The sequence below is a fragment of the Aphelocoma coerulescens genome, chromosome 2, assembly GCF_041296385.1.
Source record: "Aphelocoma coerulescens isolate FSJ_1873_10779 chromosome 2, UR_Acoe_1.0, whole genome shotgun sequence".
NCBI classification, from domain to species: Eukaryota; Metazoa; Chordata; class Aves; order Passeriformes; family Corvidae; genus Aphelocoma; species Aphelocoma coerulescens.
In genome coordinates, this window is record NC_091015.1 from 160456906 (window position 1) to 160471083 (window position 14178).

The window sequence follows — 14178 nt, forward strand, 5'->3', positions numbered from 1 at the left end:
CACTTCCTACCTGGTAGGGAAGTATCAGGAGATACTAAAGTCTTGCATGAGTGGAGAGAAAACTATTATGTATTCCAGAGGCAGTTATTTAAAGCACATTACCATGAGGTGATCCACCATTACTCTAAAGCACTTTGCAAGTGGACTGCAAACTGAGAAAAGTGGCTTCCTGAACATTTATAGCTACATAAAAGGTTTTTAGGTGTCATTGATAAAGTGTGTACCCTGTATCTTGCTGCCTCAAAGGTATGACATCTATTTTAATCTTAATTGTGTTGTCTTTTCAGGAGGTGCAGGTGGTGGAGAGCCATCTGCAGAAAACAGCCCTGATGAAGCTCCCAGTGAAGTTACCTCCCTGGAGAGCCAGCCCCTGAGGGCTGAGGTGGCTTACAGCAGATAGGGAATCACAGGGCTGTGGGGTGGGTTTGTCACACAATTGTGCATCCACACAAGCATCTCACACCAAATGGACAATACTTCCTTTAGTTGACTTTCTCAACAAGTAAAGAAGACCTTTCAATAAAGTAGTTTTCAAGAAAATTAGTGACTATGGCCCAAAATAAGCACTACAGCTATTGTTTTAAATCAAAAGAGACTGTACTTTGAAAATATAAAGTATCAATAAAAACTGCAAAACCAAGACAAATACAATTGGTCTTTATTTCTTGCAACTACACAAATGCCAGCATATTGTGGTACCACCAGCCAGAAAAGGACATACATTAAAGCACCTAGAAGTCCCTCACTGATGACTTGTTAGATGTTGTAACTTTGTCTTTTTTTATTACTCATCCTATCACAAGCTGCTGGTAGGAGAGGGAGCCTGGTTTGGCTACTACTCTAAAATGGGAAGGAAGAATAATTTAGGAAGGTAATGATGGGTATGCATTGAGTCATTCACATTAAGTCAGGCACATGCAATACTCAGCTCATGATCCCCTGTGAAGTTATGTCCAAGACCATTGGGGTAGTGCAGAGCACATAGCAGAGATAATAAAGAATATGTTAATTGTACCTTAGATAACACTGTCCTTGGAACATTTATCTGTTTTTAAGAAGAAGGTGAAATACACAATAGTTTTGGAAGCGTAAGGAAAATCATAGGATACCTCTAATACTCTGAAGGTATTTTGGATCATGTTGTTAATTCATTGCTGGGACCATTTGGCAATAGATAATCTTCAGTTGACAGTATATCATACACGTGTCCATGAAACCTCACAGAAAGTAAAATCAAGGTTGCCCAGTAGGACACAAATTTCTTGTGCAGTGGTGAAATGATTTAGTAAAACAACTCATAAGGGTTTGTTTGCTGCTTGAGCCCTCTGCCAGCACATGAGCAGCTGTCTGCCCTGTATCCAGGTTTCCAAAGGTTCTACCAAGACAGAAAAGAAACCTGTATAACACTCCTAGTTCTTACATCCTGTTCAATAAACAGTAAAAAGATTGGAAGAATCAAGAAACTTGTTAACTGGCTAAATATAAAAGAGTAAAGATGGAGAACTCAAACTGTGTTTTCCGTCATTAACTTCACCTAAACTAGGTAACTGGCAAAGGAAAGAAAGAAAAGAAACCATTTAAGAACTTTTTTAAAAGCCAAGATCTTAAACATGTATCTCAACAGAGGATGCATTCTTTGCAATAACTATAGATACAGCAGCTCTGATTCCTCGGGCAAGACTGGGTTTATTTTTGCCCAATTTGAGAGCTGATTGTTGGTCACAGCAACTCCAGTATTATTCTGCTGCGCGTAGAACTGGTAAACAGAGGACAGATTTAAAAGGATTCAGTATTGACTCATGCTGATGAAAGTCAAATATATAATCTTTTCCCACTCACTATTCAGCTCCACCTTAAGCCCAGAGATGTCTCAGGAATTTGAGAAAAGATTTTCATTTTGAGCTAGGAATGCAGTAACTTAGCCTTGTAGCCTCCTAATTACAGTCTTGGCCATCTGGTAGGATTGATAGATAGGCAGGTCTGACTGGGCTTTTTGGTCACCTCTCCTGAGATATCCAGCTCAGCTGTCAGTTTGGTAAAAGTTACTCTTTAAGTACAAAATTTGTGTAAAATATCTTTATTTCATAAGTGACTGACTGCCCCTGTTAAAATGGATGCAGCTCTTTAGACTGTTCTGTCTCTCTACAAGTTTCCTAGAAACCTCTTTGCTATAGCCCACTGTTGGTTTCCTCCTCTAAAGAAGCATGGAAATGCTCTTCCCTCTTCTTCCCTTCTACTAGTCCTGCTCACTCTCCATACCTCTTTAAACTTGCTTCTGTCAAGGTACATTTTGATGCAGACAAATGCAGTCTCATGATCCCTTGTGTTCCTGTAATTCCACATTTCCTCATCTTCCCATATCTTCCATCCCATATCCTTAAGCTCAAACATCTTTGAATTCTGAGATAACTTTTGCTGTAGCATGAGTGATTCAGTCTTTTTGGCTGTGTCTCATCACCTTCCTGATTTTACTCCTCTTTCTTATGGGGAACCACACTGTTAAAAATATCCTGGTCAAATCCAACAGGAGGTTTAATTAGAAAAGCGTTCATGTGGACTGACAGAGAGGTCAGGAAACTTTAGCCTTAGTGATACTGAGAGGCCAAGTCTTCTCCCACATATAATTCCTAGTAAGAAAAATACATTCCCAGACTATTTAGGTCATGGCTCTTTAAACTGAAATCCCAAAGACTGCAGTGATCTGGTACGGAACAATGCTCAGAAGCACGATGACTGGAGCCATGCTTTCCTCCTTCCTACTGGAAATGGCTATAATTTTTTGAGAGCAAAGCATTCTTTGAAAGTTCCTATGAGCACACATACAGACAAGTTAATGCCATTTAAGTTATTTAATCTGAACTTCTTGAAAGATGAGCCATTTGAACATTTCGTTGTATGTTGCTTTTAATACTTGAATATCTAACCTACAGCATTTTGTGTGATTCTTTTGCACAGGAGATATTGGGCAACAGAGAAAAAATGTGGAGTATTAGAAATATTTTACCATGCAGAGTTGGAAAGAAAACAACTGACTAAATGGAAATGCTGGAACGTAGATTGTTTTCCTAAGTACTTAACACATAGAGCTGGAACCTGACAGTTGTCATCCTGCTATTACCCACATCGTATAATTCCCTTGACTAAAATTAAGGACTCAGTCTTTCACCATAGCAGCATCATAGCCAATGTTATGTATTATATAAAAGCTCACATTCTTTCCAACTTGCTCCAGCTACACTCTATAGCAGTGGCTTATATAGTAGTGATTAGATATTTATGGACCATTTTTGCTCCCTTTGTGAAGCTAAAAAAAAAAATAAACCTGATCACAAAGCCAAAGATCCTCCACATGGTTCTCATTTGGACTTTGAAACACAGACACCAGCCTCGCTGGGATTTTATAGAAGGTTCAGGAGTAAGACAATTTGGTTAATCCGAAGTGTGACAGTCAGGGCTTTCAACTCTTCCTATTTCTCCTGTTTCTATGTTTTTATGTGAGGTTGATCTGGCCCAAAGCTGAGGGGTCACTACTTCCTGCCCCTGCAGATGTGAATCTTCTAGCATGGCCTTTGGTCATGATGATGTTTGCTCCTTCTCCTAGTTTTCCAGATGCCCAGGAAAGACCCTTGGATTCCAGCACTGGCTAAAACTCAGTGAACTTCAGCTGAGACCTCATGTGCCCTCAAGGACAGTTAAGACAGTTTTGCATCAGAATTCCTGACAAATCTACTCATTCTTTGAGAGGCTGGTGTATGACTGGGTGTGGAGAATGCTGTGTTCCACAGCACAGATTTTGAATCATTACAAAAGCTGTTATTTTCTGGTTTTAAGGAGACCTCCTTTTTCTTCCTTTTGTTATTCCTCATATATTCTGCCCTCACGGCATGGGAGACAATGCCTCAGGAGTTTATCCTTCCTGCTTCTTACACAATCACTCTACAGAGAATCTGCTGAGCATAGGTCAATATAACTGATAGTATCTTATAGGCCTCTGATCGAAGTCAGATGGGACTGGATATTTTTAAACACTACAGCTGTTTTTCAAAGCTGACTAAGGAGCTCTGTAAGTCAGATCCCACTAACCTGTAGGGAATTTGGATGCCCGGTTCCCATTATGGCTTTGAAAACCCCACCCAACATCTGTGCAATGGTCAGTGCTTATTTAGGAGCCTTTTTCCTTTCATGATGAGCCGATGGCCACAGACAAAAGCACCATTGCAACTGGCAGAAGTTCATGGACTCACAAAGGGAGAAATTAGCTTGTTGTTTAGATTCCTCGGTTAAGATTGAGATCTTTAGCAAGACAGACCAAAAAAGCTTGCTTTTATTTTTCGTTTCATGTGAATAAGACAGCAGGCAGTTTTCAGGGGCAGCCAGCATTTTCATGACCATTATTAGCACACAGGTACTGTGTCACACACAGAAGTAATGCACACCTCCAAAGAGACCCAGATATCCCTATTTTAAACTCAGGAAAGAGTTCAGAGGAGTCACAATCAGTTTACAGCAGCATTTTATATGTACCACTGAAAGCAGTGATCTGCTCTGCATGTGTCAGTTAAGAGAAATGAGAGCCCCAGTTCAAGAGCAAAGAGACTGGATGTTCTTCTACACTATGCAGTCACAATTGCTCAAATATGTCAATTTTAAATAATAGAAGGATGACTTTTCAATGAGAAGTCTTTTGTTTATAAAATTTTGGCTGGACACCTTATAAACAGGATACCTAGGTAATGCAAGGATTTATTCTGGCTCTGAAGAGTTTACTCAGTACTTCTATCCTAAAACACAGGGAACACAAGTCTGCATTGATAGCTGCTCTTTGGAGTGGCAATTCAAAAGTTAATGGCAGGATGCTGACTACCTGCGAGATTCAACTCTGAATAAAGCCCAAGTTCAGGTGAAAGATCAGTCAAATAACTAACAATTGACTGGTTGGTTTATTGTAGGAAGAGACCAAAGCAGCATCATTTAAATTCAGCATCTCAGATCAGCCTAAAGTCCAAAAAAAGTCCAGATGGGTGTTTTTCATTCAAAATGCCACCTGGTAGCGGAGTAAGGTGTAGGACAATTACACAAGTCAGATCCTGTTTCACAGGGTGTAGGTCAGCTTGGGGTGGTGACCAACAGCACTTTGTTCAGAAGTAGTAGAGGTGTTTCCAGAAATGCTTGCTGCAGGGGAAGGATGGACCTCTTCCTTTCATCCAGAAAGGAGGCAGTCACTTCCCACCATGTGCTGAAGAGAGCCCTATGTCATGTCCCCATTTAGTCCATATTCACAAAGCTATTTAGGCACCTAACCTAGCACTTTGGGAGCTAAGCCTAACACCTTCATTCTTGTCAGTAACTCCTACAAGATGTGGGTGTGGAATAAGACTTTCAAGACCAGCCAGAGTTGTGCCTGACAGCCTGGTTTCTGTGACTCCAAAGCTCTGTTTCTTTCACAGTTTTTGTTGCAGCCTCCTGGGCTGTCAGAACTTGTGGCTGTGAGACAAAGGTTGAATCCCTTGGACATGATGATGCAAGGGCTTCATGCCCACCTATGGGAACACTCAAGGACAAGCAGTCTCAGGAGACAGGGTGCCATGGAACCAGTTAAAAGATCATCCTGAAAAACTGTTTCTGGCCCAGCCAACAGTCAAAAACCCTGTCACAAGCCTGACTGCTTTCAAAGACAGCAGTTGGCTGGCAGGAGAGAAGGCAAACTCTGACAGACGTGTTTGTTTCAGATCACTTACATGGCAGTTTGCTCCTTTCATGCCTGGTAATAAACGCCTGAACAAGGGCCGGAGCTCTTGAATTTGGCAGTGATCATTCTCTCAAAAGCCGTGGGCCTGCCTTTCAGCTGAAGTCAAAAATGTCACCAGAGCCGGAGGCTGCAAGCTGCACTGATTCACATCAGTGGCACTCGGAGTGGTGACTGTGTTTATGAGGGAATGGATTATTCCTTTGCCAAGATGCCACAAGTGCTTCAAAAGAAGCACTCTCTCTGAGAAGCCATTTTTCATCAACCCCCTCCCCACAACCTTCCACCCTGGAGTCCAGCTGCAGATTTACACCCTTTTTATCACCTTTTTGGAATATATTAGCATGCTAAAAATAGACCCCTTGGGCTATGTTGAGCTCTCAGTAAGGCCATTGTCTCAGAGACTGGATCTCAATGAAGCCTGGTGGAAGACTAGAAAGTTAAATATTGATTATGATTCCCAGGGATAAGGTGCTTAGGATCTGCCCAGACAAATCTAACCCACTCCTTTAATCATCACCTTTTATTTTGGGTGAAAATCGCCTTTCCTGTTATTCTCTTCCTTTTGCATACAGTTCTCCACAGCTGACCAGGTTGGTTCTGGTGGAGGATCTCCTGCTTCCCTTTGTGTACCTGTCAGTGATCCAAAGCTGGTGACAGTGGTTTAGCTTCATTCCAGCTCCAATTAAAGGCTGGGTGTTCCAAAGTAAGACCCCAAACACACCCACATGGGTTTCTTTTATCATTTGCTTGAATCCTCTTTTTCCATCACCTCGTGGGGGCTGCAGGACAGGGATGGAGTGGAAGGACAGGTAGATTTTAGGGTACAGCAATGTAAAAAATTACCCACAGGAAAAGGTAAATTAGAGGAGATCACATTCCTACCCTGGGCATGATGCTGCCACAGGTCAGGTTTCTGTGAGAAAAATGTCCTGTTTATGAGGACACTGGAACTGGGGCAGTAATTCTGGACAGATCCTTCTGCACAAATCAGCTTGTACTAGTGAAGAAGCACTTCTATATCCCACAAACACCCCTCCCCTCCAAGAAAAAGAAACCACTTTTCATTTATAATGGTGGCAGTTTTGCCAGCACAGAAGTGTATCAAGAAATCCACGTTCCCCAACTGATTTTGGTTTCATCACAGCCCCTGAGCCAACAGGAAATGCTATCCTGGAAGAGTCCTGCTCCATATCTGCAGCCCTTCCTGGGCTTGCCAGCACACAGCCTCTTTCCTCCCCTCTCTTCCTCCTGCTCTCTGCATGTGCTTTTGCTCTTCTCTTTAACCCCAAATTATTTACATCCACTCTGTCCCATTTCTTCTCACTATGTTCATTTCACACAACCCTTCTCCCTCACCTTCAAGCTGAGCCTCTGATTCAAAGCCAACAGCTGGAGTGCACTGCAGAATCCCAACAAGGATTTCCTCTGCTCTCCAGGTGAGAATCCTCACTTATCAAGGTCTCCAGGCCCTGCCCATTTTGGTTTCTGTGCTGAGATTCTGTCCTTAACTGCAGCAAACGCTAACAGAAATTGTTTATCCGCTGTGGGTAGAAGCTTCTGCTGAGGGGAACTCGGATCGATTCCACTTTTCCTGGGATTTACTTCTCATTCCATGATGAATTTGAATAAAAAAATAAAATAGAGGGAGGAAAAAAATTCAGATTAATATAGTGTTTTTAATGTTAAAAGATGCTTGAGGAGTTAGTTTAGTGCTTATTAAAGGGATGGAGCTCTGCAGAAAGCAGATGATTCACAACCCCTAAGAGCAACATTTAGGGGTAGTAGGTAAAATCTAATGGTAATAGCATAAAGGAAAAAAAAAAATAAACAAAAACTGCACTGCACTGCTGCCTGAGACACAGTATCTTTAATTCCCACTCAGCATTTTCACTCAACCACCACAGTAAATAGGTCTGTGAATGAACATCTGATGAGATAAAAGAACCTGCATAACAGCTGACATCAAAAGAAAAGCCCTTTTCTTGCCTAATACATTGGAGACGTTGTTTGAGAACAATTCATCCAAGTGAAATTCTGGCCACTTGTACTGCAGCCAGATCAGAAACACTTCCTGCAACTGGCCAAGAAAGTGCCTGGCCCTGGAAGCAGCATGAAGTTCTTGGTACTTCGAAAGAAAACAGAAAGTCAAATAGAGCTGAGGTCTCCTCCCACTGAAGCCCACAGCTAAAATCTCTCTGGCTACCCTGGTGAGAGCAATGGACAGGGAAGAGCAAAACAAACTTGTTGACACTGCAAGACCACCAAGCCCCCGCCTTAGAAAGGGGGAGTGATGCAGGGGTGAACCTGGTCCATGGCTAATTTAGAAACAACTGGGGCAAAATTCCAAACCCCCAACACCCTGTGACTGCAGTGCAGACAGAACTAGGACAAGAGGTAAAAGCATCAAACATCAGATCATGATATTTGATCACTAACTTGGGTGTTCCCTTCTTGCACGAGGAAGGACGAGAGATCTGCAGGGACAATGAGAGGGGGGCAGATGTCCACGTTCAGGGAATGAGTAGAGTTTTTGTCAGAGCATCAGCTGGTGGTGCTGGGGAGGAGGAGGAGAAGGAGGGCCAGGGTTAAGCAGGATGAACAGTTGAACACAAAATTCTCCCTGCAAGTGCAAGTCTCCTTCCAGGGGTGTGCACCATGAGACAAGCCAGAGACCCAATGCAACTGAAATATTGCTATGATTTCAGAGGGAGATATAAATAATTAGCTATTTGCCAAGTCTTCTTCCAAGTGCAATGTGCAACAGGCGTGTTCTGTGCCATTTGCTAGTACCTTTTAGACAAGAGCCCAAGGTACAATATTTTCAGCGAATCCTGGGCAGGAAGAGTGTGCTGTTCTCTGTTAGGAAACTACTTTTTATATATACACACATACCCACAATATTTTGTCACCCTGTTAGGATACAGTATAAATTGGTCCACATGGCTGTGAAGTCTTTATACCACTTTTAAATGCCCAGCTAACAGCCCAGAAACACTCTGAAGGCTTTCTCTTGTGCATCATCATCTCCTCATCTTTCACAATGCCAGACCATCAAATTTACTCTTATATGTTTGTTTTGCCCCAGTGGCTGCAGCTTTCACTGGGCACTGTTTATTTGGCTGTGGTCTGAACCTGTAGAATTGGTGGCATGTGAGGGACATTAATTTTTATTAGGGCTCTGGGTCAATCCCTGCAGACAGGCAGCAAATATGATGACTATGGAAATAAGTTGCAGATGCGAAGAGCTGCATCAAGACCTCTTATCTTAAACTCCCAAAATACAGAGTACCATTCGTAGCTAAAGCGAATCTTTAAAAGCATTTATCAGCAGCAGGTTGCTCTGTCACTCTTCTAGACAGCACTACTCTCCTTGCTTATGCCTGCAGAAACTGCAGATGCCACAGAGATCCATGGATCCACAGCAAAATCCCAGTGAAGGAACTGGGAGGCTCTGCACCAGTACTGGGGTGAGCTGATAAGGGCTACGGAACCAGACATCCTTCCACAGATATCTGCTGAGTTTTCTTTTTACTTTTCAGAGTCTTCTTGTGAACAACTTTATTAAATGAAATGTCCTCTGTAGAAATAGTGTTAAGTGACATAAAAATAATCACCAGAGTTGTGACTAAAGCCTGAACAGATGAGGCTGTTGGCAGTTTCAAAAAAGCATGTTTCATCTCAGTTCTTAATGGCCAAAACTGTCAGGAGAGTTTAAAACTTTCCAGATTGTCATCCAGTAGCTGGTGAGTCAGACAAAGCCTTAAGATGAAGAGATGAAGTTTTCTTTCATTTTTCTTCTTTGCTGAAGGAATCCAAATATTCAAAACTCTGAAAAGGCTCAGGCTACCATTCAGGGTTCCTTTGGGATTAAAGGTTGATTCTCAGGGAAGAAAAATGAAGTGTTTGTAAAACCAATTGCTGCACAAAATGCAGAAGAGAGAAAAAAAGAGGAAGGATATGGCAGTGTATTCCTTTTTGCATAAGGCCTTGGCTGTTTGGGGAGATTTTGTTGTGGAGGATGCAGTCACTCTTCCACCACAAAGACCAAGGCAGAAATTTTCAGTCTTTAGACTGTTAATTTGAAATAGTAGAATATTTTCTATATTCAGTTCCAAAGAGCAAAAAGCACAATACAAAATGTGAGTTTCATTTTTTTTCTCTTTAATTGACTGGGGGAAAAGTCTATCCAGAAAACAGGAGTCCCTGAATCATTTGCTTTTGCAAGCTACTCAAAGGTCCTCATTTCATCATCCCTCAAGAAATCACCAACAATCTGGGGCCAGGTGTTTCACTACTACTCCAGATGTCTGGATGACTTCAATAGTTTCTGATCCTCATCTACAGAGTAATTTGAAATGTTTTATCCTGACAAAAAAATATTTATGTCTCTTCCTGTGTTCCCTGATATTATTTCTTGTCCCTCCGAAGTAACCATTCTGAAAGGGAGGATGATGTGAAGTCATGCTGACAATCCAGGGCCAGGAAACACAGGAGCAATTGCCTGTCTTGCACAGAGGATTCATCAGGGTAGGAGGTCAGAGATAAGTTCCAGCTTTATTTAATTCACTAATACAGCTGTAGCCACTGTAGATAATGGAAAGAAGTAACTACAGAAAACTACATTTTCTAAGATTTACTAAAAAACATCTCTCTTTTTTTGCCCTATAATTTACAAAATGTCAGGACTAAGTTTTTCTGGAGCCTTTCGAAGGTAATGAGCACCCACAGGTGTTGGCAGGGGATGTGTCTCCAGCTCAGCAGGTTCCTTTGCAGGAGAGACAGAGCAGCCTAGGGCATAGACTGAGGACTTCTTCCAGAGCTGATGTACCTCAAGGATCAGGTGTTTCATGGCCTAAAAGTCTAGCAGCTGATTACCAGCTACTAAGGGATTCTTGTGAGACACCCCAATCTGGCTCCAGGACTCTCACATCCTAAAATGTTCTTGTGAGCAAGAGACGTCCCAGTTCAGATTGTCTCTCTTTTGGGATGAATCATCAAAGTGGAATCCTAGCAGTCCCATCTGCCGTAAGGACCATCCACATGGCAGTCAAAATGTTACCCACTCTCCTCTTCCTTCAGTCATCCTGAAGACAGAGATTTGAATACATTTTGAATAAAAATTTGAAGTGACAGGTTTATCAGGATTTGATTTTTTCATCTTAGTCTTTTTTTTTTTTTAATATGAAGAGTTATTTTTCCTTTGAGCTGTGTTTGAGTGTCTCTGTCTGAGACAGACAAGGAGCTAAGAAAGGGGCAAGGAATTACTGAAAACACAGATGAAAGATACATTTCCAACTTGGGCTTTCTCTTGAAGATCAGCTTTGGGGCCTCTTCTTCAGAATGAAGATTCTGTATTACCTGACTACTCATCAACATCAGCCAGTTATGAATGCACAATATCAAGGAGTTCTTGTTCTGTTTGGTTAATCTCTGACTGTTTTCTGTTGTAGTCCCTTTGAGAGGACCCTGGTTCCACATTGTTCTCACAGGCACAGTAGCCTGACCTGCTCTCTGAGCAGCTCCTCTGACCTCTCTGAGCCTGAAGACGTTCCTTGCCACAAGCATCCCAAACACTCTCTCCTCATATAATGTGCTCATATCAGGATTCCCAGCTTGAGGCATTTGGCTCAATCACAGCAGCTAAGATTTCTTGGAAATTCAACCACAGTTTCATAATTCTGAGGCATGAGTTCATTTTTTCTTTCGTGTTGAGATGTGAAAACGTGGGTTTCTTGTCTGCTGTGATGGAAATTCCATTGTGCCGATGGCTGTATGTTCCTTTTGTTCCCTAATCCTGAAAATGCTGGATGCTTTGTGGGCTTCTCATGTGATAAACACAGATGTATTCTCAATTATGTTCAGCGCCTGCATTAATGAAAAGTTTTTCATTTCAACCAGAGCTAAACTTGTATTTTTTCAATAAGACATTTTGTTTCTAAGTGTTTTTAATTCCAGTGTGACTAATATAACCTGGAAACCTGGAAGCTGAACATTCCCTTTACTCCAATTTTTCACACAGCCAAGTTCAGAGAAACTTTTACTAAAGAAGCAATCGACTCTTGGATGTTTCCTCTTGTCATCACATCACCAGTGTCGATGGCTGTAGCCAGTTACCTTTGGTAACAGGCGAGACACCAGTAATCCCATCCTGGCTGCAAAACCTTTCAGAACCTTGTGCCACTGTCAGATGTATTCGGTTGAGTGAATTGATAAACAGTGCTCAGATTTGTCAGGGCTAAGAGTTTTGGAACTGAATAACAATTACGCTTTTGAAGACAAAATGAGCAGCCCTCCTTACTAAAGACTGAAGAATTTTAGGCCAGGCTCTCATTTTGGTTTAACAAGTTCCATTCATTACTTCTGTCTGAAATCGATTAATCAATAAAGGCACGATCCTACGCATGTTTTAGGTAATTTAGATGTAGCTAGGAGGCTCAACACCATGTTTGAAATTGGATGCTTTTGAAAATCCTCCTAATGAAAAGCCTACTGTCCCCTTAAACACTTAATGTCTAACCTTGGCTACAAAGGCTTCTGCCAGGCTTAGAAGTAAAACTAAGTGGGATTTGTGACTGACTGAAGAGGATTAATTGACCTGTTTAAAAATGCTCTTTTAAAAAAGTGTGCAGTTCTGGGTGCTGCAATGTAGGAAGGCTATACTCTGTTAGAGAGTATCCAAAGGGCAGTGAGGATGGTGAAGGGTCTGGAGGGGAAGCCGTAGGAGGAGCAGCTGAGGTCACCTGGTTTGTTCAGCCTGAAGGAAAGCGAGGGGAGACCTCAGTGCTGTCTGCAGCCTCCCCAGGAGGGGAAGCAGAGGGGCAGACACCGATCCTTCTCTCTGATGACCAGTGACAGGACCCGAGGGAATGGCCTGAAGAAAAGTCAGAGGAAGTTTAGGTTGGATATCAGGAAAAGTTTTTCACCCAGGGGTTGGTTGAGCACTTGAACAGGCTCCCCAGATAAGTGGCCACAGCCCAAACCTGACAGAGTTCAAGAAATATTTGGACAATGTTCTCATGATGGGATTGTCAGGATGTTCTGTGCAGGGCCAGGACTTTATTGGCCCTTGTGGGTCCCTTCCAACCCAGTGTATGATTCTATAGTTCTGTGAAAAGTGATTCCACTCCCCAGGGTCCTAGTGAACAAGTCCAATGATGATTTCTCTGCTACGCCTTTTTTTTTCTTCTGGGAAAACTTGCTGAGGATAGTTTACATGCCACTGCTGACCCATGTGGAAAGACACATTTCTTATGGATTGACAGGCACTCTCTTCATTCATTTATGCCCTCTAAGATATTATTTTTTGCATTCAAGTTTTTTAAACAACATAATTTCCATTTATATTTCAAATATAGAATCTCAGTTATAAATCATCAAGTAAACTGTGGTTTCAGGATGCCTGATAATTACCAAGGATCCAAGAAGGCTCAGCTTACTTTGCCACTGCTGAAATATCCCCAGGAAATTAAACTTTGGACACATTTAAATGACTTCTTTAAGTTATTTTTCATACATTTTCTTTACTTGAGAACCTAGAGTTTTATGGCAATCTCTATTTACAAGTCATGAATGTGAAGTCTGTAGCTATGTCTGCATATTTGAACCATCCTTCAAGCAGGGGGTGGGGGAAGGGCTCCTACAAAAAAAGTGAGACATGTAGAGAGGAATTACAAGTTCCCCATTTGCAGAGAGAAGGGCACCTGGCACACTGTTCTTCAAAGCCTTTTCTAAGCTCTGAAGCATAGAATCAGTGACATGATGAAAAATATGAAACAAGTGTCTACAAGAACCAGAGTCTGAACTTGGACTCCTTCAATTTCATATCTCAGTCATAAAACAATCTTTATTTTCCTTGTTATGCTTAGACAAATACACTGTCACAAGGTCCATTTGCCATCTTTACTCTTCTTGAATTTCCACTCACCTTGTTTTCGTTACAGATTCTGTTTCTAATCTCTTTGTCCAGCCAAAATTTTTTTCTCCTCTGTCAATGCACACATGGAGGATCTGCTTTCCTGGTGATTCATGAGCTCTGGGACCCACTGCCTGGAGATTGCCACTGGATCCTGGCCAAGGGCTGTCTTTGAGCTATGTCTGCAAACATGGGTCAAGGTTCATGTTCATTTTGCAGGACTATAATTAGCACAGCAGGTTTAGACAGGAAACTGCTCCCTCTAGTCCCAATTTCAAGGCAATTAGGGTTGTGCTTTTTCACCATGGTGCTTCTGAGCTAGACCCTGTCTGTCCCACAGCAAGAATAACGTGGGAAGCACCCATTACTGTGTATTGTTGTGGCTTGGCACGAGGAAAGAAAACACATGTTCTATTTATACCTCAGCATCAGACATAGGGAGATTGTGGTGAAGATTTTCAGTGGGTTTCTGTTTTCCAAAGATATTGGCATGTATATGTACGGCAAGCAGGAATCA

At 41.9% G+C, this 14178-nt stretch overlaps 1 protein-coding gene across 1 annotated transcript in view; it reads left to right on the plus strand.

The window, feature by feature from the left end:
• The window catches only part of TG (thyroglobulin), a 149068-nt gene extending 148437 nt beyond the window's left edge, over positions 1-631 (plus strand). The window contains exon 48 of the mRNA XM_069005512.1: positions 288-631. Coding sequence (XP_068861613.1) covers positions 288-400 — 113 coding nt within the window. The 3' untranslated portion in view covers positions 401-631. The remainder of the gene's footprint in view (positions 1-287) is intronic.
• Positions 632-14178: the final 13547 nt, after the last annotated feature.